General features: G+C 30.0%; 2 protein-coding genes and 1 long non-coding RNA gene across 3 annotated transcripts; 2 read left to right on the top strand and 1 right to left on the bottom strand.

Moving 5' to 3' along the window:
* The first annotated feature begins 1085 nt into the window (after positions 1 to 1085).
* LOC131616462 (GDSL esterase/lipase 5-like) lies at positions 1086 to 9956 on the top strand. The gene is made up of 5 exons (XM_058887795.1): positions 1086 to 1438; positions 1532 to 1666; positions 8381 to 8610; positions 8702 to 8957; positions 9227 to 9956. Exons 1-5 carry the CDS (start codon positions 1162 to 1164, stop codon positions 9460 to 9462), a joined length of 1134 nt encoding a protein of 377 aa, XP_058743778.1. The 5' UTR covers positions 1086 to 1161; the 3' UTR covers positions 9463 to 9956.
* A 4524-nt stretch (positions 9957 to 14480) lies between these two features.
* On the bottom strand, positions 14481 to 16626 carry LOC131618218 (uncharacterized). Its single transcript, XR_009288764.1, has 3 exons — positions 16396 to 16626; positions 16093 to 16204; positions 14481 to 14726 (listed from the first exon to the last, which is right to left on the bottom strand). It is a non-coding gene; the product is annotated as an uncharacterized LOC131618218 (long non-coding RNA).
* Positions 16627 to 18738: 2112 nt separating this feature from the next.
* LOC131618217 (GDSL esterase/lipase 5-like) lies at positions 18739 to 23297 on the top strand. The gene is made up of 5 exons (XM_058889483.1): positions 18739 to 19071; positions 19161 to 19282; positions 22055 to 22285; positions 22376 to 22631; positions 22844 to 23297. The coding sequence occupies exons 1-5, from the start codon at positions 18768 to 18770 to the stop codon at positions 23086 to 23088; spliced, it is 1158 nt and encodes a 385-aa protein (XP_058745466.1). The 5' UTR covers positions 18739 to 18767; the 3' UTR covers positions 23089 to 23297.
* Positions 23298 to 23659: the final 362 nt, after the last annotated feature.

Here is a 23659-nt window from a genome sequence, read left to right as displayed (position 1 = left end):
TTATTGAGATATGATCATGGTATGGGACATGAATCATTTTATGAAATACATGAGTATTTTTGTATTTTCTGCTGTGAATGCATATTCTGTGTGAATTGTAATTAAATGTTTAGGTGTTATTTGAAATGACCAGGTGTATCGTATATTGTAGATAAATGCTGTCGGTTTTTAAAAGCTTTTAGTTTTTGAAAACATCGATGTGACACCCTTTTGAATTATATGCATGCTTATTCTCTGATTATATGCTTATCTATTTTGGGGTATAAAAGGGGTGTTACACAACCAACACCAGCAACCCCAACTGACTAACCACCCTCACCCAAAAACCAACAATCACTATTTCATAACTCCTCGACCAACTTTCCCACTACAACCTCCTCTTCCTCACCACCACCAATCCAACCACATCTACCTCCAACTACATGAACCACCACTCGTGTTTTCTTTTTGAGAAGAACTACAAATGCTCTGACTTCCCTATTACACATAAGGGATATATTAAGATTGTTGCATTTTCCAAGTTTGCAACTGTGTGAATGAAGAAATGAATAGGGAAGTTCAAAATCCTTTATCAAAATCCTTTAATGGTTAAGATTCATCATCATGTTCTCATATGTGTCATTTTTACGTGACAGCATGTAAATGAATCTGATCCATTAAATTTTAAATTTAAATTTTCAAAACTTTCGTAAAGAAAAAATAGAGCATATAAAAAAGAACAAAATTTATGTACAATTCCTTATACGTGATTCTTACTATTTTTCAATGAAAATATGATAAATATATTTAAATATTATTGAGTGAATGAAAATAGAAGAAATTTGCATATCAGTAAAAGAAAATTACACACTTATCATATTTTCATTGAAAAATTGTAAAAGCCACACCTAAAGAATTGTACATAAATTTTGTCCTATAAAAAATAGAGATGAGACTCGTGCGATTTTGTCGGCTAAATTCAATCATTATGTCAGTTTTCATCCTAATGGACAAAGAAATCATATAATGAACTGCATAAGATATTTCTTCTACACATGTTGATTATAATATATTAAATGAAGTAACATTTCAAGCAATCAAACCGTGTTGGCGAATATGTTACTCTTCTATATATAAGTCAGCTATGGCCTATTTGAGAATGAAACACATAGTTCATTGAAGATGAAGGTATTCACTACTACAAGCTCTATTTTCTTCCATGTTTTTCTTATTATAGCTTTTGCATCTAAAGCTCAAACCCTTGGAACCAAAAGAGATTATAGAAGCAAAAAGTTTAGAGCCTTGTTCATATTTGGTGACTCATACTTAGATGCTGGCAATAACAATTACATAAACACAACAACCTATGACCAAGCAAATTTCTTGCCTTATGGAGAAACCTACTTCAACTTCCCAACTGGTAGATTCTCTGATGGCCGTTTGATATCAGATTTTATTGGTAAGATTTTCCATATTAATATTTTTATATAATTATTTTATCTTAAGACAAGATTCTCTAGTCATGTATTTTGTCATATTATTTGTTTTGTAGCTGAATACGCAAATATTCCACTGGTTCCACCATTTCTACAACCTGGCTTTAATCAATACTACAATGGAGTGAACTTTGCATCTGGTGGAGCAGGTGCACTTGTTGAAACTTACCAAGGATCGGTATGGGTTTTTCGTTCACATGATAATTAATGCTTTGACACTTTCAAATAGAAAGTTTTTCGGTTATTATACATCTAAAAAATGACTAAGTTAGTATATCAACAATCAACAATATGGCTAAGTGTATTGTGTAGTTAGGTAGCCACGATAGTTTCAGGAAAGCATTAATTAATTAACGTGCTTTACTTTAGTAGATTAATGTGATGCTTGTTTGATTATGTCCACAAGTTTTTAATGTTTGTCATGTGATGTGGTGATGTGTGTCAATGATCAACTAAATCAATACTTCAATAAACAAACCAATAGTACGTAATATTTTTTTAATTAGTCTCATTTATAAATATATATTTATTTAATTTATTATTAATGTGAGACCCTAAAAAGATATATCTTATATTTCAGACCTACTTTCTGGTGTGTAATATGAGTGACTCTATTTACACAAATAAAATAGTAGATGTTTTAATTGACCTTGAATAGACTCTGATATATATATATATATATATATATATATATATATATATATATATATATATATATATATATATATATATATATATATATATATATATATATATATATATATATATATATATATATATATATATATATATATATATATATATATATATATATATATATACATATATATATATATATATATATATATATACATATATATATATATATATATATATATATGTATATATATGTATATATATATATATGTATATATATGTATATATATATATATGTATATATATGTATATATATATATGTATATATATGTATATATATATATATGTATATATATATATATATATATATATATATATATATATATATATATATATTATTTTTTTTAATTGGACATATACATAATCAAGATTATACTGAAATAACTCTTCTTTTACAAAATAAATTTTTAAGAGAAAGATTGCTCTCACTTATATTATTAAGCCATATCAGATGGGTTTCAAGTGTGAAAGTTATGCTAAAGTCCCACAACAACTAGGAATGAAAGAAATGATAAATTTATAAGAGATGTGACTCATATCCCCATTGCCTTAAGGTTTTAGATGGATATGTGTGGTATCGAAGTCTCTTGTAAGCACGAACGTTTGCCCCATTGACACTACCATACCCCGCTCTCCAGACTTCTTCAACAAGTGGTATCATACTCTGGTTGACTCGGTGGGGAGCAGAAGTGGATCCTAGTGTGGATCAAGACTAATCTTATGAGTGACTCATACTTGTGGGGATATTGTTGGGTTTCAAGTATGAAAGTTGTGCTAAAGTCCCACATCGACTAGGAATGGAAGAAATGTTGAGTTTATAAGAGAGGTGACCCATACCCCCATTGTCTTAAAGTTTTTGGTGGACATGTGGTGTCAAGGTCTATTATGACCATGAACGTTTTCCCCATTGACACTTCTGAACCTCGCTCCCAAAACTTCCCCAACAATATCTCATCTAATGTGAGACTCAAAGTTATCCACGCTTATATATCCAAATCAATTTTAATATTGTTAGGTGTGAGGAGTTTAATAAAAAAAATCTAAATTTCACTTAGATTAGATATAGGGTGTTCTTTTTTACGTATAATGAAATCTTTCATTTTCATTAGTATCTTGTGAATTTTTTCTTTTCTACTACACTGTTAGGAGAAACCTAAGTCCTACATTGATTAAAGATACAACTTACAAAAGATTTATATAAAGTATCACTCCTCATTTTATAATCTAATTTTATAGGAAAAAGTTAGGTCAAACATAATTTTATCATATTTTTACAAGCCTATCGATTCGGGCCACCCACCATTTACATGTGCACCAAATTCAATAGTGTTGGGTACAAGGAGGTGTATTAGGAAAACAAAGTCCCACATATCAATAATTCGAGCCACCCACTATTATATTCGCACACCAAATCCAATAATGTTTGACGTGAGAGTGTATTGGTAGAAACCCAGATCCATATTGATTAAAGTAGAGCTCATAAAATCCAATAATGTTGCACCTTGTAATAATGCGGTGTTTCACATCCATTTTTTCAAATTTAATATTTCACTAATTAACAGTCAACAAAAGTACCCTTAAGAAAAAATGTTTTACTATTGGTTTTTCAATTTTTGAAACACCTTTCTTCTTTTCGAAGATCCATTTGCATCCAACTTCCCTTGTTTCTTTGGCAACTCTATAAGTTGTTGTATATATAGTTCTTTTTCCAATGAACTCAATTCCTTATTAATAACCTTTAACTAGTTCTCAATCTATTTTCTCTTAACTTCTTTTTCAAATGTCTTTGGTTCGAAGTCTTGCATCTCTTTAACCACATTTATAGCATTAGACATCAAATATGTATAGTTATGCCTTTGTGGTGCCAAAATTTTCCTTCTTTTATATATCCTTTCAATTGATAGTTAAGATTTATAGTTATTTGTCTTTTTATAGAACTTAATGGTTGATGACTATTCCCATATGCATTCCTTGTTCCACTAGTCGAAAGATCCACCTCAAACTCGGTTCTCTCCATCCCTATTTCTTAGTCTTTACTCTTTTTTTCCACTTCATACTCATATAGGGCTCATCCAAAGTAATGTCATTGATTATAACAAATATTTATCTTCCAGTTTCCATCTTCCATAATTTGTATAGCCCTTCACACCTTAATGTATCCAATGAAGTTGCCTTTTAAATCCCCTACTTACAACTTATCTTGAGTGATAAGTAGAAACACTTATGCTTTGAAAACCTTAAATTCATGTAGTTTTCCATTCCAAATCTCCATAGATTTCTTGAAGTATATTCTTATTAATGTAAATAATGAAATTTGTTGTTCAAGTGTTTTTCCATACTCAAAGCATCTCCCAAAAAATGCTCAGGTAACCCATCTTCTCAAATCATTTATCATTCTTTGAATTTTTAAACTTATCATTTTTTTTCCAAAATCATGAACTCATACTCTTCCAAAGAAATAATCAATTAGGATGATGAAATATAAACACTCCCATGAGTAATCATTCACTACTATAAATAACACATATAACGTCGGACGCAAAATACATTTTATCTCGACATTAGAAGCGAGGTAAAAACGGTCGTTATAAAAAGTAAAGACTTATCACCTTGGTGTTTAAAACACCAAGGTCTAATTTTATTAGCGCATGAGCTCGAACCCCAACTTCTGCACTATTATTATTTACAAACTCTCGCGCTTTTTTTTATCTCGATTTATTAACAAAACCGAGGAGTTATTAGTTTTTTTTATAATAAAAGTCGTTACATTGTATACACAAAATATTTATAAAATAATTTGTTTGCAAACTACAATGCTTATCCAGAATATTACATTTTTTTACACAGAAAAAATTAATTTTCCATGAAGATCATATGTTGGATCTTCAATCCCTTTATATTCTCCAAACAAAAAAAAAATATTCTCTATGGCTTTTGCTTGCATTTGTTTCTGATATGAAAAAAAAAGAGTTATACAAAAAAAGGGTTATTTCTGCTCAAAAAAATATTTAAGAACACAAACTGTAAACTCAAATAATCTTCTACTATTGCAATCCATCATAGAGAACTATTCATGACAAACACTCTTGCAAATCTTAACTCTTCATGATGTTGGTTCTTCAAATCCTTGATAATTTTGGGGAACAAAAAAAGGGCTAAATAAATAAATGATTTTCTCACAAAGACTATTGCAAATCTTAAAGATGATGATAGTTTTAAGGGCTTTATGATGTTTCAGAATGCTTTTATAATGGAAGTTATTTATGTTTCACACAGATCACTAATGGTAATGTCATAAGCGTTGATAGTCATGAAATGGATGACAAGGATTTGATTAAGGAAGGGTTAGAACATTTATTTACAAATTAAAAATAAAATTAGAACATAGGTTCCAATGTTCCCTCAGATTTTTGGAAAATCGACGGGTTACAATATTTATTTACAAATAAAAAATTCAATTAAAAAAGAGGTTCCAATGTTCCCTCGGTTTTTTGTAAAACCGACGAGTTTGAACATTTACTTACAAATAAAAAATACAATTAAAAGAGAGGCTAGAACACCGACGTGACACACATGGATTAGAATCATATCACTTTAATAGCAATGATCAAATATATTCAAGTCGTAACGTCTATTTTGGATTATCAAGAAGGCTTTTGAGCTATTTCAACATCTCGTTGTGTATTCAAACATTGTTTCAAAGTCTTTTTCTATTTTTAACGTTTCATTACCAACTCTCTGTTTCTTGTTTCCTTGTTTAAAAAATAGATGCAAATCTGTTGTTCGTTATCAATGAAAAATATGTAGATTTCAATGATTTCGATTGTTTTGAACTAAGGAAAGTTGTTAACAAACATAGGTTGAATGGTTACCTTCACATTCTTCATGGCCCCATATACACTAATCTCGTTAAAGAGTTCTGGGTGAATGCTTCCGTTGTGCCAGCTAGTCATGATGAAGTCATCCAGTCATATATTAATGGCTCTCATTTCTTTATTCCCTATTGCGAAATTTTGGTTTCAATTTCTAGTGGCAAATCTCCGCCCAAGAGAGAAAAACGTGGAAACGCTTACTTGGTATGACAAGCATATCTTGTTATTTCTCACCTTCAATATCAGAGTTAATCTTCTTCTAACCATTTTCAAATTCTTGAAGGAAATGATAAATACTTCTCGAGAGGAAACGACTTTCCTCATACCTTATGGAAAAATTCTTTTGAACTTTTCCATAAGTTATGGATAGTTAGGGGTTATGTTAAAGTTGAGTGAACTGAGAAGTTTGAATTTGTTGAGTAGTTTTCTTTTTTGTGTTGTTTTTTATTATTATCAATGAAATATTTATTTTTCTATTATTGTCTATTCTTGTTTATTGATAACAAAGTTTTAAATGCGGAAACGGGGATTCGAAGCAAGGTTCTTATAGCTATATTACCTCGGTTCTCAAGAAAACTAAGATAACAAATTCATTAATTTTTTTATGGATAAAAAAGGCGCTAACTTATGGCTGTGTTACCTCGGTTTTTTATAACACCGACGTAACATGTTGTTTATCTTATTAAAAAATAAAACATTGCGCTCCCAGGACATATCCTCTCGGTTTTTAGCATGTTGGAGATGAAATCTTCGTCACAAAAAGTGTTATTCGTGGTAGTGACTCTTGATGATACAAAAGATCCAAGTGGACATACTAAAAGAGTTTTATAGAATGATCAATTCCAATCCCACACTCAACTCAAAGTTATTTTCCTAGTATAAAATGATTATACAATTCGAGTTTTTCCAATTTATAACTAACAAGTAAACATTGTTTAGTTAGTTCAACTAAATTCCATTCACTAACAATCCTTAATATTAAATGTCATAGTTTAGTTATACTGAGTGAATTTTGAATAGCCAATTATACAAGGACGATAGTAATTGAACCATTTAATATTTTGGTACATTTATCTTGAAATGAGAAATGCACAAACGTTTAGTATGTCCAATTTCTTTATTAACCATTTAACTATACAATTTTTAGGACGATAGTAATTGAACCATTTCTTTACTCGAAAGCAGTTATTGCATGCACAAAATTATTCTTGCCCAATTTCTAGGATCATTCTTCTTAAAGTTGTTGATCTTGTGACAATTGAAACATTTATTCTTTGATTAGTCAGTTCCATTTAATTTAGTTTTCTACCAAGATATCGTCTTTATAATTTCCGTTACTCCCATTACTTCTACTTAACACACTCAAACCTTCTTCATCATCCTCAACCTTCTCCATTATCCTTCAAGTATTTAGCCTAGTTAGATCCTTGGTTCTAAATTCTAATAGACAATTAGACCTCATCAAAAGTAATAGAAAATTCCTCTCTATAAAAAAGTGGATCCATACAGTACTTAAAATATATAGGAAGCAAACTAAATATGACTAAAGTGGATCCATACATTTATGTTGAATCAAGATTTCTTTCATATTTAATTTTTATAGACCCAAATAGTTGTTTAAGGAAATTTTCTTGATATTCAAACAAGAAAGATTAGTTCCCTTCCGATTGACACTTCCACTTGTTAAGTATATTCTTATAAAAGATTCAATAAGAAAAGTGGAAAAGTTAATTATGACCACCAAATTAAATAATATAGGAAATAAAGATTCAAAATCACAAACAAATCTAGAATCTATATGCAAAAGAAATTCTTATAAATCAAAGCAAAGACAAAAATAAAGAAAAAAAAAGGAATCATATTGATGCAGTTCGTCCCTAAAAGATAGTAATTGTCTAATCCACTATCAATGAGTATTTATAAGAGATACAAAAAGTCCATAAGAAACTAATCTCAATAGCTCAAGATGAACAACTCCTAATTTTTCTCTTTTTTTCTCTCTCAATCCTCAATAATTTTCATAATATGTTTCACTAGATAAAGATTGAATCATGTTATTAATGATTTTTAATTACCCATATATTTACAATGTGCCTAATAACCTTAAAAGTCATCCAAAATCAAAACCCCTTTCTAAAGTAATGTATTATCTTAATTCATCTTATATCCGTAATCAATGAGCAACATTGAATTATTTTCATCAATTAAGAGACTTTATTTTAATTCCCATGAATCTATGTTATTTTATTGAAATGAACTTAGTAAGTAAGAATCAATAAATATTTAATTGAAATACCTCCAAGAAATATAATGAATTTGTGATGTCAAATATTTAAGTAATACCATTAAAAACACAAGCAAGAAACTTCAAGAAAGTAGCAACTCGACTGAGGCACAAGTTAGGAACTTATGATTCCAAAACATTATTATCAAATGGTGTCTACATGTTTAGTATTGGATCTAATGATTATCTTAGCCCATTCTTGACAAATTCAGATGTTTTAAAGTATCATTCTCATTCAGAATATGTTGGCATGGTAGTAGGTAACTTCACTTCCACTATCAAGGTACAGTATGCTATACAAATTGAATATTCTTATGATTTGTTTTGTCAAGTGACATGCGTGATTTAAATTAAATAATTCTTTTAATTTTTAGGAAATATATAAAAGAGGGGCTAGAAAATTTGCAATCTTGAACTTGCCACCACTAGGTTGTCTTCCAATAGCTAGAATAATTCAATCAAAAGGGACAAATAGCTGCTTAGAGGAGCTTTCATCACTTGCAAGTATACATAATCAAGCTATTTATGCAATTCTCTTAAAATTGGAGATGCGATTAAAGGGGTTCAAATTTTCTCTCTATGATTTAAACTTTGATGTCACTCAAATGATCAACCATCCCTTAAAATATGGTACATTATACCTCATATTTAAATTTTTATATGTGACAAAAATATGAAATAATATTATTTTTTCAATATTACTTTTGTTAGATCAACATTACTTTGATCAAAGTGGCGGAAGTTTAGGGAAAAAAATAAATAAAATCAAAGTATTATCAAGACCGATATTCGAATTTGTATTTGTTAAAAGGGTTCTCTTCAATGTAGAGATCCTACCTCTTAAATGTGAATTTTCAAATTAATGTCTGAAAAAATCTATCGTTATTAATTTGATGCAGCTTTGAAGGAAGGAAAATCAACATGTTGCGGGAGTGGACAATTTAGAGGAAAATATAGTTGTGGTGGAAAAAGAGGGGAGAAACACTTTGAATTGTGTGAAAAACCAAATGAATATTTATTTTGGGATTCTTTTCATCTTACAGAAAATGCTTACAGACAATTGGCAGCTAGAATGTGGGATCATACTAAAAATTCTCGCAATATTGGACCTTACACATTCAGTGATTTGTTCTAAGACATGAGACTTTCTTCATGATTTATAATCCTTCATTTTTTTAAAGAATTTATCCCATTAAAATAAGTCATATGTATTATGTTTTGTAATTATTTTGTTTTGAAAACAATAATAATATTGATATACACTTCTGTTGGATCGATTAATTTAAAATGATTCTTGATTGATCACTCTGTCTTGATGAATATTTAATTTAAGAAGTTATAAGAAGAACATAAAATATAATGAAAAAAATATAGAAAAGAATAATTAGAATATAATTTATGGTGAATTACACTCATGAAATGTTGATTAATGTTGGATCAATATAAAAATTTATACTATCTTCTTGATCAAGGTTCAGCTCACACAATGGACATACCGTAACTGTACTAGTAGTTAATTAACCAGACAAAACTACTAAATCACATGTAACTGTCATAACAAAAGAAATCTAAAAGCTAGCCAATTTAACAACTTTATGTGTAACACACCACCTTAATTTATGTTAATCAATTTCTTTTGGTTTCTTTTAGGAACTATTGTAATGGCTCGAAGGAGGATTGGTTCCGAGACCCGAGAGCTTTCTTTTTGTGATGTGGTGGGTTAGGTTGGTAACTCTATTCTATTTTTTGTAATTTGTTTCTTTGAGTTGAGCACCCCTAATGCTTTTTAATCCATTCTTTGCTTATAAAAAAAATTATGTTAATCAATTTCTTTTGTCAACAAATCACCCATTTGATCTTTTCTTTTACAATGTTCTAACTTTATCCTTCCCTTGCTCACTTGCTATCTTAACTAGTGAACCTTATTTCTATACATTTGTTTCTCCCATGTTCAATTTGATTTTTAGCTACATTAATGAAAAAAAATATTATCAATCTTAAATATAAATGTATCACATCTTTCAAAAATCAAACACTACCACCATTTACCTAGAAGAGCTACGTTAACTAAACGGATGTGCCTCGAACTCAAAGACAACTACTCTTTTTGGGTTTACAAATATTTGTCTGTCTAACCCATGTGATCTTATCATTACCGATAACCTCACCACCCAAAAAATCTCCTTTGTAGCTTAACAAATATATTTCACAATTCAACAGACATTTTGAGGAAAGACATACAGAAAATAGGAATTGCATTAAAAACTTAATTGAGAAAAGTCTTTCTACCCCCCACCCACCCACCCACTCCAAGATAACATACATATGCTTCCAAGAGAGCAAGCACATACAAAGAAAAATAATAAGAGATTGCTAAGTAGCCTCGGGACAGGGGTTTGTGCCCACCATAAGCCTAAGGTACTTGATGGGAAGGGATTGGTGATAATAATTGATAATAAGAGCTAGATCCAAAAAGGAAGAGTTCACATTAATACCAATAAGACTACATTTAGAAAAATTGACACGGAGATTTTAAGCAATCTCAAACACCCTAATGAAAGCTTTAATAGTCAAAAGATTCTCAACCAATGCTTTAGCTATGATTCAAGTATCATCAACATACTAAAGATAACAGATAACAAAGTTTGAAGAATCTATCATAAAACCAGGAAAAAGATCCAAGCCTACGACCTATCGACCTATCTCAGAAGACCAGAAAGTCCTTTTAATATATACCAAAAGAAAAAGAAAGACACCTAATGAGTATCCTTGCTTCAAACCTCTTTAAATACGTATCTCCTCTGTCAGAAACCCATTTACCAGAATAGCTAGATTCTCATAAAACAAAATGTGGTGTTTTTCAAAGTTAAAATAATGAAATAAAATAATATTGTGCAATTTAAAACTAAATAATATATTTTTACACTATTATTATGGCTAAATAAAATAAAGACTTAAATGTAATTTTAATCCACCAAATTTTTCAATTACTTGATTTTAACTCTTCAAGTTTTAATTGTTTGGGTTTAGCCCCTCAAAGATCCCCCCTTTCGTATTGGATAGTTCCCTAGTGACACATAGACTAAACTTCACTTACGTGGAATTAAGAAAATTAAGTCAGCGTTAATGTGGCACAAAAAATAGTAACATTAACTTTTATTTTAATGTTATAGATAAATTATTTGTTCAATGATACAAATTTATATATTAAGAATTTGTGTGAATCATTAAAAATATATTTAAAAAAAATACTGTAGTAATTCCAAATTAAAACATGTGAAAATATATATATTTATGATATACAGAATTATGTGTGGAAGTTTGATCAATATGTGTATGTATTGTGAATGTGATTCATTGATGATTATGATTGACTCACTCATATTATGATGCATGATGTATTTATCATTTGTTAAATTTACATTGTATTGAACTATCATGCTATTTTTGGAGAGTTTGTAGTGTTTATTATTCAAAGCAGAGAGAGATTTCAATGCTACTTCTAATGTGGTTTGCAATCTATATCATTGGACTCGGACATTCTTCATATAAAATAACTCTGTTGAAGGTAAAAGAATGATTGAAACACTAACAATGGTGGAATCTCTAAAGAGAATGAAAAAAAACTTACTTTGATATATATATTTGAGAAGAGTCTCTGATGATAGATCACCTTCCATCGTCATGAATAGACTCGTTGCCGTTCTTCTATTTGATCACCGTCTCTTATTCTTTATTCTTTCCCTTTTCAGTTATCCGAAAATGAAACCATGTTTCAAATTCAATGGCAACGTAACATTTAAATTCAAGTCAAGAAGATTTTTTTTTTAATTAAATATTATAAAAATCATTATTAGTTTATTTTATTTTTAAATATTTTTTAAGTAATCAAATATTACAAAAACTCTACCTTTTACATTAGCAAAGTTTTTTTTTTGCCACGTCTACCATTTTTTATGCCACATCAACGTTGACTTAATTTTGTTAATACCACATAAATGAAGTTTAGTCTACATGTCACTCAAGACTATCAATATAAAAAAAAAAAAAAAACAAATTTAAAGGACTAAAACTAAACAATTTAAATTTGGAGGCGAAAACAGGTGATTGAGAAACTTGAGGGCCTAAATTACATTTTAATCTAATTGAAAAACATTTTTGTTAAAACAATAGTAAGGTAATTAAATGTATGATAAAATCGTTTATACTTTTATAATAATATTTTATAAGAGGTTTCAATTCAATTGTAATAGCTTAATTAAGTATCATCTAGGACATGACTCAATTCTCATCTAAAACCGTTGTAAAAAAGGCCTTTTATAACATTTATAAAATGGTATAGAATATTAATTAAAAAAGACCTTTTTTACAACGGTTTTAGATATATTAAAGTAACTACTTAGCACGAGTAATTTACGCTTAATTAATGTGCCTAGTTTTACACTTTGTATCAATGCTCCCTAGTGAAATACTCCCCCAACAAATGGTATCAGAGCCTTGTTTGAGAAATGGACCGACTTAGTATCGAAATACTCAAGAAGAGGTGTCTACGTTACAAGTGTAAGTGGGGGAGCATTATGGACTCACATTTGAGAGGGGGGGGGGGTGTTAGAATAATAATGCAAGTGTGAGTAAGTGGAGAAATAGTCTCACATTGGATATGAATGTGGTGACTTGAGAATATATAAGTGAGAGAACTCACTCACCTATCACCTTAAGGTTTTAGGTGGACAAGTGGTATGTCTTTCACCAACAAATTTATAACTCCAATTAAAGGTTTCTCAAAAACCCTGTCTTTCTAAGTTTTTTCTCCTAAGATTGTTCCACAATAAAATACCGAAGAGATACATATTTATAATTACTAAAACCCCACATACAAAACTCAAAAACATTTTATTTAATTCTCAGAATAAAATATTATAAATATCTTATAATATATTTTATATTAATTTATAGTATTTATAAATTAATATATAGAGAATATTAAGATACAATTCTATTTTTCAATGGAACTGTATAATTTTCTCTGACACATATGCAATTTTCTCCTATTTTCACTCCTTAAATGATGTTAAAGTAAACTTGTCATATTTTCATGAGCAAATAACATAAACCATACTTTAAAATTGTAGGTAAGTTTTCTCCTTAATATATATTTCATAGTCACGGAATTCGCAGGTATGGATGAAAAAAAAACGCGAATTGGTTTGTAAGTACCGGTTCGCGGTGCTTTTGCGAATTGGTTCGCTGAAATTCGTAAAGAATTCATGTCAATTGCAGAACCAGACGTACCGAAACAAACGTAAACTTCCTTAGTAATTTTTTTACTTTAACAATAATAAATTGATTAAACTAAGGACCCACCAACTGTAAGCTATTTTGCAAGCTGTATTGGACTTAAGGGCCCCACTAATTCATTGCTCTTATGCAAGCTCTATTGAATGCCTAAATTGCAAGACTTTTTATAGTTGCCTTGTATTTTGAAACCAAACAAAGTACCGATGTGGGACTTGTTATATTTTACCAAATGTATGATAGTGTCTGCATATGTATTTTCTATTAACCACATCTTCTCATCTGTTAACCATATTTTCCTACAATAATAATTATTTCATAACTAAAAAGTTAAGAATTAATTTTTTTAATCAAATAAATTGAGAATTTATTTTTAATTAAATAATTTTTTATTCATAGCGTACCGATTATTCTATTTTAACGTACCGTGAATCCAAATCATGTACCGACTCTGTATACCCCTAACGTACCTAATTTTTAAAGAGTTGCAAACCGAGAATTCGAATTCGTACCACGTACTGAAGCGAATTACAAATTATGTGACCATGATATATCTAATATTCTAACATTAAATAACGGATCCGTAAACCAAATCTGTCAAATAAAAAATCGGCGAACCATCCAAATCGGACATTCTTGCTGCTTTTCGGCTTTTTGATTTTTAATAATCTTAAAACATATTTTTTCTTCGTCAACTAAAGTTTTAAAGCATATTTCAACAAGTCGGAAGCGTGGTGGTGGTGCGTGTAACACCCTTCTAAACCCCCGCAGAAATATAATAAAATCAGAGTAAATTCACAGCAAGGATGCTACAATTAATAAAATAAATAAAATACCAAGTCGTTTGTCATGCTTTATTAGAATTAAACCAAATATCAAAACATGTGTTTAGCACAGCGGAACTCATTTTAACAATGTTAGGAAACATATCCAAACAAATCAACAATACATAATTCATAACCAATAATGGCAACACGTATATCGAGTAACTCTAAGACTATCGACCCCCAGTGTTACAAGATCAGAGCATGACCGACACGACTCCACATAATCGAATAAACTCTACGAGTCATCCTCACCGATCGCTTAAACCGCTACTTCAATCTGAAATCATCAAAGTAAGGGTGAAACTACATCATAATTAAATAGCATTATAAATCATCAGATATAGAATTTCATAAGCAATTATCCACCCTACTTAGCATATTCAGATTAATTAATTCATACCAATCACAAGCACAAGTCAATAGTATGCAACAATAACACAACACAATCATAACACCGGATTTCATCCTGACATGTCACAATTTATACAAAGACCATGCAGATTCTTATGTGGTACCATACATGGGATACACCCATCCAACTGATCTTTTTCATCACCAAGATACAGTTTAACCAGCACAAATTCCACACAATGGGAATTATGCTCACCATTTTGATCCACTGTCATCACCGGGATCCAACCAGCACAAATTCCTCACAATGGAAATTATGCCCACCATTTTGATCCACTTTCATCACCGGGATCCATCACCAAAAATGTATGCGAATGAATGCAACATATAACATGCTTACAACATCACCAATCCGATGTATCACATCGTCTCATTATCATCACCAATTCATCACCAATAAGCATGCATTAGTTTTAGCATTCATACAAATATATCACACGCATACATGTAAAACATCATCCAATAAATAATACAAACAGGGTATAAAACTCGGACTTTACATCCATATCACCTATTCATCATATATAATTTACACCACATATAACGTCAAATCACAGTTATATCATTACAACATCACCACATTGTCACATTAACCAAATCATGCACACAATGTACAAAACACGCCATAAACGAAATAAATCAAGGTTTTCAAAATAAAATCAAGTTATTGTTGTTTTCTTTACTTTATATCATAGAGTATTTAATTTAAGAAACAACGTCCAAAACGGCGTCTAAAACGGACTTACGGTTAAAAAATTAGAAGCTTTTAAAGTTAGAATAGTTTTCAAAAACATGCTGCTGGAATTTTGTACTGGAACCCGGTTCGTCCCACATGGGAACCGGTTCCTGGACCCAAAAATGCCATTTTTAACGTTCTAACACAGTGGAACCCGGTTCCTCCCACATGGGAACCGGTTCCCACGAACCCAGTAGCTGAAAAACATGATTTTTAAGACTTTTATGCATCCCAAACACATACCAACTCATACCATTACGAAATTGATCATCGATAACATCAAAATACTCCAAATACATGATTATAATGCACAAATAACATACCACAACACCATGTAACATTACTACATCATCAATTGCAGTCAATTCATCAAATCATACATGTCAGTGTTGGTATTTCACAAACCTAACATCCCAAATAGAGATTCTAATCCCTTAATTCAATCCTATCATCATCAAAATCATAATACTACATAATTAGAGCAATCACCCCTTACCTCAGAGTCGAATCTTCGAAGGTCTTCTTCTCCTTTGGCTCTTCTCTCTTTCACGTGTTCTTCAGTTCTCAGACTCTATCCCTTTTGCTTCTACCTCCTTTTTCCCAATTTCCTTTATTTTATGAAAACATAAAATAGTTAGTAATGGGCTTACTCACTTAGCACTCCCATACTGCTAACCTCACCATCCGGCCCAATGGCTCTTAATCCATAATTCTACAATAATTCAACCAAATACCAAAATAATTCTAATTAATAATTTAATTTCCAATTAAATTAAAATTAGAAAATATGGGGTGTTACAGTGCGAAGAAGCGGCTTCGAGAGCAGAAGAAATTCGGTGTTTTTCCTTCTTTGCTTTGATTTGCTTTGTTGTTTTGCAGATATTTTTATGGAAATAAAATAGGGGTGAATTTGTAACTGGTTATTGATTTTAAATATGTTGATGGGAGTTGATAGAGGCTTATTGGAGTTTATATGGTGAAGGTTAGTGAAAAGTTTTGTTTCATATTTCGTTCACAAAAAGAAGCTGATAGAGGTCATGTTGGATTGTTAGATTGATGGTTTGTAGTAATTCTCAATTGAAATCTTGTTGTTTTTGTTTTAATTGGTGTGTGATTCTTTCTGATTTGGGATGGGATTTATTTTTTGCACATTATCCGATTTTGGAATGAGAATTTGATGGAGATTTGGACTTGTATTGGAACAAACACGTGAAAGAAAATTCTCCTTGGACATTCTTATTTTTTTTAAATACTCTAAATAATAAATTCAAACTCCTAAAAACAATTTAAAAATAAAATTAAGAAAAATAATATTTTAAAACTAAATATCATGGCTATAAAATTAAAATTAAATTGAAACATCTAAATTCTAATTTTCTATAATAATAATAATAATAATAATAATAATAATGTACTAATAATTAAAAATAAAATCTAAGTATATTATAACTATTCTATAAATGAAAATGACAATATTAAATCCAAACATTACTACTATTAATAAAATAAAAATTCTAATCAATAATTTAATAATAAATCTAAAATCTAAAAATCTAAAATCTGAAACTAAAATAAAATTAGCAATAAGAAGAGTAAGAAGCATCCACTGTTGGTCTCACCTTGGCGTTATATATGAGAGAAGATGGTGTAGAATTATGCATAGATCCACAATTGGTCGTCTCCTAATTCAAGGGAGATACGTAATCCAAATACCCCTTTCTAGTGAAACACATCACCATAATAAAAGACAAACTGACCTCATTTGAATCATACAAGAACGTCTACGTACCTTAAGAATAAAACACAAGGGCAAATGTTTTGTGCAAGATTGCAAGCACGATAACGTCACACATCAACCATTCCTTCATTCCATTAACATTGAAAAACCCAATATCATCCTGTCGAGAATGGTGGTGTCAACGATTGACAATACCAAGTGCCCCTCCTAGATAACGTCAATTATAGTATATATCGAGTTAGGAAGTTTACCAACCAATCCTACTGAGGTTAGACTCATAAAAGTAAAAGTATGTTCATATTTAATCATAGGACAAAGTCTATACAAAATAGGCATGTCCACCCATTTGTCAAAATTTACCTCAAGAAGTGCGAGTAGTATTAAAAACATAGGTCAAATACATTGATCCCTCATCCAAGCTCAACATGTAAACATCCTTGTGGCCATTCTCTCAATGAGACATGGCTTTCTTATGACCTTTCGTTTTTACTCTTGGGAAACTGAAGTTTCTAATTATAAGAGTAGATTAATTTACCAAATGGATTGAAGCAGAAGTCCTACCAAAGATCATGTCAGCCAACATTCAAAAATTATTTAAGAAAATCGTCCTTACAAGATACATCATTCCCTAATTTGTTATTATCAACAACGAGACCTAATTCAGGGACAAGAATTTGAAGAAACTCTTGAAGGATCTCAAGGAAAAGTATCATTTCATGTTAGTAGAATACCTCTAGACCATTAGGCATGCGTAAGCCGACAACCGGGTATTTTTGAGGGGACTGAAGAAAAAACTCAAGGGGTGCAAAGGAAATTGGGTCGAAGAGCCCTGACATGTTCTCTGTGCAGGGCCGTATATATATATATATATATATATATATATATATATATATATATATATATATATATATATATATATATATATATATATATATATATATATATATATATATATATATATATATATATATATATATATATATATATATATATATCAAAATGATTTTAATTTTCAAAATAATATAAAAAAAAATATTAGTCATGAAATCAACCCATTTATTTTGTAGAGAACTAGTCAGAGACCCTACTGTCATTCCGACACATCATTTTGTGGTGTAGTATTTCATATGAAACAACCAAAAGATAAACGATAAAGTAATTTTTTAAGGGTCATTTTGACATCTTTAGGTAGGTAAGTGAATGTGAAAGCAAATTAATAGACGAATTGATGGTTAGAGATATGTGCAATTTTGTCGGCCAAATTCAACCATTATGTCAATTTTCATCCTAATGGACAAAATATCATATAATGGATTGCATAAGATATTTCTTCTACACATACACATGTTGATTATAATATATTAAATGAAGTAACATTTCAACCAATCAAACCGTGTTGACCATTATGTTACTCTTCTATATATAAGTCAGCTATGACCTATTTGAGAATGAAACATAGTTCATCGAAGATGAAATTCTTCACTACAAGCTCTATTTTCTTCCATGTTTTCCTCATTATATCTCTTGCATCTCAAACCCTTGGAACCAAAAGAGATTATAGAAGCAAAAAATTTAGAGCCTTGTTCATTTTTGGTGATTCATACTTAGATGCTGGCAATAACAATTACATAAACACAACAACCTATGACCAAGCAAATTTCTTGCCTTATGGAGAAACCTACTTCAAGTTTCCAACGGGTAGATTTTCTGATGGCCGTTTGATATCAGATTTTATTGGTAAGATTTTCCATATTAATATTTTGAATTATTTTATCTTGAGACAAGATTCTCTAGTCATGTATTTTGTCATATTATTTGTTTTGTAGCTGAATATGCAAATATTCCACTGGTTCCACCATTTCTACAACCTGGCTTTAATCAATACTACAATGGAGTGAACTTTGCATCTGGTGGAGCTGGTGCACTTGTTGAAACTTTCCAAGGGTCGGTATGTATGTGTTTTTCATTCATGTTATAATTAATGCTTTGACACATTCAAATAGTATAGGGTTTTTAATGATTATGTATTAGAATATAATTATTAATAAGTATATAGTGATTAATTAGTAATTAACCTAACGTGTGCATATCAACCATCAACAATGTGGTTATGTCATGTGTAGTTAGGTAGAGCCACGATAGTTTTAGGAAAGTATTAATTAATTAGTTATTATCTTAATTGAGCAAGCGTGCTTTATTTTAGTAGATTTATGTGATGCTTGTTTGATTATGTCCACAAGTTTTTAGTGTTTGTCATGTGATGTGGTGTTATGTGTGAAGGATCATGTAAAACCAATACTTCAATAAACAAACCAAAGAGATATTCCTAATCTGATATTTTTTCATTATACAATAATTTTCTCAAAATATCAAAGAGATATTTCATTATTAAATTTAAATTTACCTTTATATTTTTTACTTATGATTTCTACTATAGTTTTCCTAATGCTCTTAGCAAAATATTATGGATTTGGCCACACCATTAGATGTCACCAATAAAGAATGTATCCCTTAGTGGTGATTAGTAAGAATGGCCATCAAATCGAAGGTTCTAAAACTTACCAATCTTAAAAATATTGTAGCTTTAAATGAATGAAGCTTATAACATGAAAACTGTATTTTCGTAAACAACAAAAAGCGAGTAGTAATCATGAGAGAAAAAACATAAACAAGCATCATATTTGAAAGTATTCAAATAATATCTTTGTTAATTAACGCTCCATACTACTTTTAGGATTACTGACGGATCCTACAAATTAACATGAGTCTTTTTAGTATGTTTTGTCCTTACTTACCCGTTTTTTGAAAAAAAAATATTAAAAAGGTCACTCATCCAAATACTACTCCAAGTCAAGTCTCCTTAACTGTGGAGTTCTTATCAGTTAGGCTACTGAAAAGAAGATGCATCTTATTGGTATAGGTAGTATCAATCAATCCTTATAAACATTTCTTCAACCATACAGTTCCTTCCCTGCACAGTCTCAGGATCCCTCTAATTTCGATGTAAATTCGGCAACAATTTCTCGCCCTCTCCAGCCTCGAGTGTTACATGCCCACCAGCTTCCGCTTGGATCGTTCTCGAATCACATATTATTGAGAGATGTCTGACTCTGATATCATTTGTAACGCCCCAAACTGCTTTCACGATTATCGACTGATCCCACAAACCAACAAGTGTCTTTTCAACATGTTTTATTCTCACTCACACGCTTTATGAGAAAATTCTCAAAAGGTCACTCATCTAAATACTACTCCAAGTCAAGCCTCCTTAATTGTGGAGTTCTTATTTGTTAGGCTACCGAAAAGAATATGCATCTTGTTGGTATAGGTAGTACCAATCAATCATTATACGCCTTCCTTCAACCATGCAGTCCTTTCCTTGCACAACCTCGAGATTCCTCTCATTCCGATGTGAATTCGGCGACAATTCCTTGTCCTCTTTGGGCTCGGATGTTACACAAGACATTTATCCATTCTTGAAATTTGTGTTTTCCTTCGCACCTTCACAAAAAACTTCCTAATGTTATTTCGCAAACTATTTCATGAAATACTTTTCAATACTTTGTACCATCTACTCTAAAAAAAACTAGTGAAGAATATGGTAAAATTTGTTCGTAGAGAAGGACACTTTAATTTCTAAAAGACTCAATTAAATCATCCCATGATCCCTTAGGTGACACACCAAAGTAAAAACGAGGTACGTGGTAGTTCTTGACAATTGGTAGGTCTTGACAATTGAGTGCTTCCCTAAATCATTTGGTAATTTTCCTTTTTATACTCCAACTATTTACTAAGTAGATTTTTATTGATCATGTTAAATTTCTTTGGTCATTTAAGCTCACCATGCCTTCTCATAAGGTGATCTACATTCACATTTGAATCTAGTATCCACATTTCTTACATATTATGCATCTACAAAACCCTTAAAACAAGTATTTATCTTGATATTCTTTGTACATTTAAAGCCTCCTTTTAGTGATCACTCAAAAATCTCTTAACCTACTTCAAAGTGTCCAATGTATATTATCCAAATTTTCTATAAATCGTCTCACTATGATAATCACATATGCTAAGTTCGTCCTACTACAAATGGTTTCAATAGAGAAAAATTGAATCATGTTATTAATGATTTCTATTCACAGATGTTGTGATTTCTAACCTAAAAAATTCTTTAAAATTGAAATCTCTCTGTAAATTGTTTTCTCACACTTTTAATTTTTGATCATTCAAATTCTAACTTAACTAGTGCATAAAATTTTTGGTAATTCGAATCTACTAAGGCATGAACTAGAAATATAATTTTGAATAACATGATTTGAATCGCCTCAAAAGGATCATTCAATTCATAATGTGTTGTAGATGGCATCAATCTCATATTGATGGTTGGTGATGTAATTTGGTGAGTTAAATATAATAAATAAATAAATAAATAAATAAATAAAAGTGAGAGATTTAATCATTTAAAATAAAAAATAATTTTATATATTAAAAATATTATAAAAATGACATTTATAATAAAACAAATTGAGAGTAATTTATCATCTCAATTTATGTTATATTCATAATCAATTAACAACATTAAACTACTCTTATAAATTAAGAGACCACAAGTTCATTCCCATCAATTAGGTGTTTTTTTTTTTTTTTGAATTGAACTTAGCAAATATTTTATTGAAATACCTCCAAGAAAAATAATAAATTTGTCATGTCTAATTTTTAGGTGATACCTTTAAAAACACAAGTAAGCAACTTCAAGAAAGTAACAACTTGGTTGAGGCACAAGTTAGGAAATTCTGATTCCAAAACATTGTTATCAAATGGTGTTTACATGTTTAGCATTGGATCTAATGATTATCTCAGTCCATTCTTGACAAATTCAGATGTTCTAAAGTATCATTCTCATTCAGAATATGTTGGCATGGTAGTAGGTAACTTCACTTCCACTATCAAGGTATAGTATGATGTTATACAAATTAAACTTTTTTATTATTTTTGTCAAGTGACATGCATGATTTTGATTTATAATGGTTTTAATTTTTAGGAAATATATAAAAGAGGGGCTAGAAAATTTGCAATCTTGAATTTGCCACCACTAGGTTGTCTTCCTGGAACTAGAATACTTCAATCACAAGAGAAAGCTAGCTGCTTAGAAGAGCTTTCATCACTTGCAAGTATGCATAATCAAGCTCTCGATGTGCTTCTCTTGAAATTGGAGAAAGAACTAAAAGGATTCGAGTTTTCTCTCTATGATTTAAACTATGATGTCACTCAAATGATCAACCATCCCTTAAAATATGGTACACTTTCCTTCCTATTTTAAAATTTTCTATGTGGAAAAAATATGAAATAATATTATTCGTTTCAGTATTACTTTTGTTTGATCAATATTACGTTGATCGAAGTGCGAGGAACTAGACTCTTCGTCCATTTAGTGCTCCTACATCTTAAATGTAAATTTGCAAATCAATGTTTGAAAATTTGAAAATTTGTGGTTATTAATTTGATGCAGGCTTGAAGGAGGGAAAATCAGCATGTTGTGGGAGTGGGAGATTTAGAGGAAAATATAGTTGTGGTGGAAAAAGAGGGGAGAAACACTTTGAATTGTGTGAGAAACCAAATGAAAATTTATTTTGGGACTCTTACCATCTTACAGAAAGTGCTTACAAACAATTGGCAGCTAGAATGTGGAATCATACTGAAAATTCAAGCAATATTGGACCTTATGCAATTAGTGATTTCTTCCAAGATATGTGAATTTCTTCATGATTTATAATTATGCTTTTTTTCGGTCACATTACTAATTCAGTTGTAAAATATTTAAGTAATTTAATAATACTACTTTTAGTAATTTGTAACTTTATAGTAGCAATTGTGATTTGAATATTACTCTTTAAATGATAGTATTTGAATATTATATTTTAACAATTTCACGTGAGGATGAACATATTTTTTGTATTTCTTGAAATCAAATATAATATCGATATACACTTGTGTTGGATCAATTAACTCAGAACAATTCTTGATTGATTATTCTCACTTGAAGAATCTTTAATTGAAGAAGTTAGAAGAAGAAGATAAAATAGAAAGCATAAGATAAAAGAATTATTGTGAAGAAGATACTCATCATCTATTTTGGTTTAATTTTGATGGAGAAATTTTTTTATTAAAATAGAAATTGATTGAAGTCTAGCTCAATCAAATTTTAATATTACAAAAGTCATTGAATGTTGAATTAAAATAAATTAATCATGAAGCAAAAATACTCGATTACAATTAACATTATGTATATTCTTAGATGCTCACAAAATTATTCATTTTTAATGGC

Source organism: Vicia villosa, linkage group LG7, assembly GCF_029867415.1.
Source record: "Vicia villosa cultivar HV-30 ecotype Madison, WI linkage group LG7, Vvil1.0, whole genome shotgun sequence".
NCBI classification, from domain to species: Eukaryota; Viridiplantae; Streptophyta; class Magnoliopsida; order Fabales; family Fabaceae; genus Vicia; species Vicia villosa.
The sequence above is the reverse complement of the archived record's forward strand: the minus strand, read 5'-3'. Positions and strand labels throughout refer to the sequence as shown.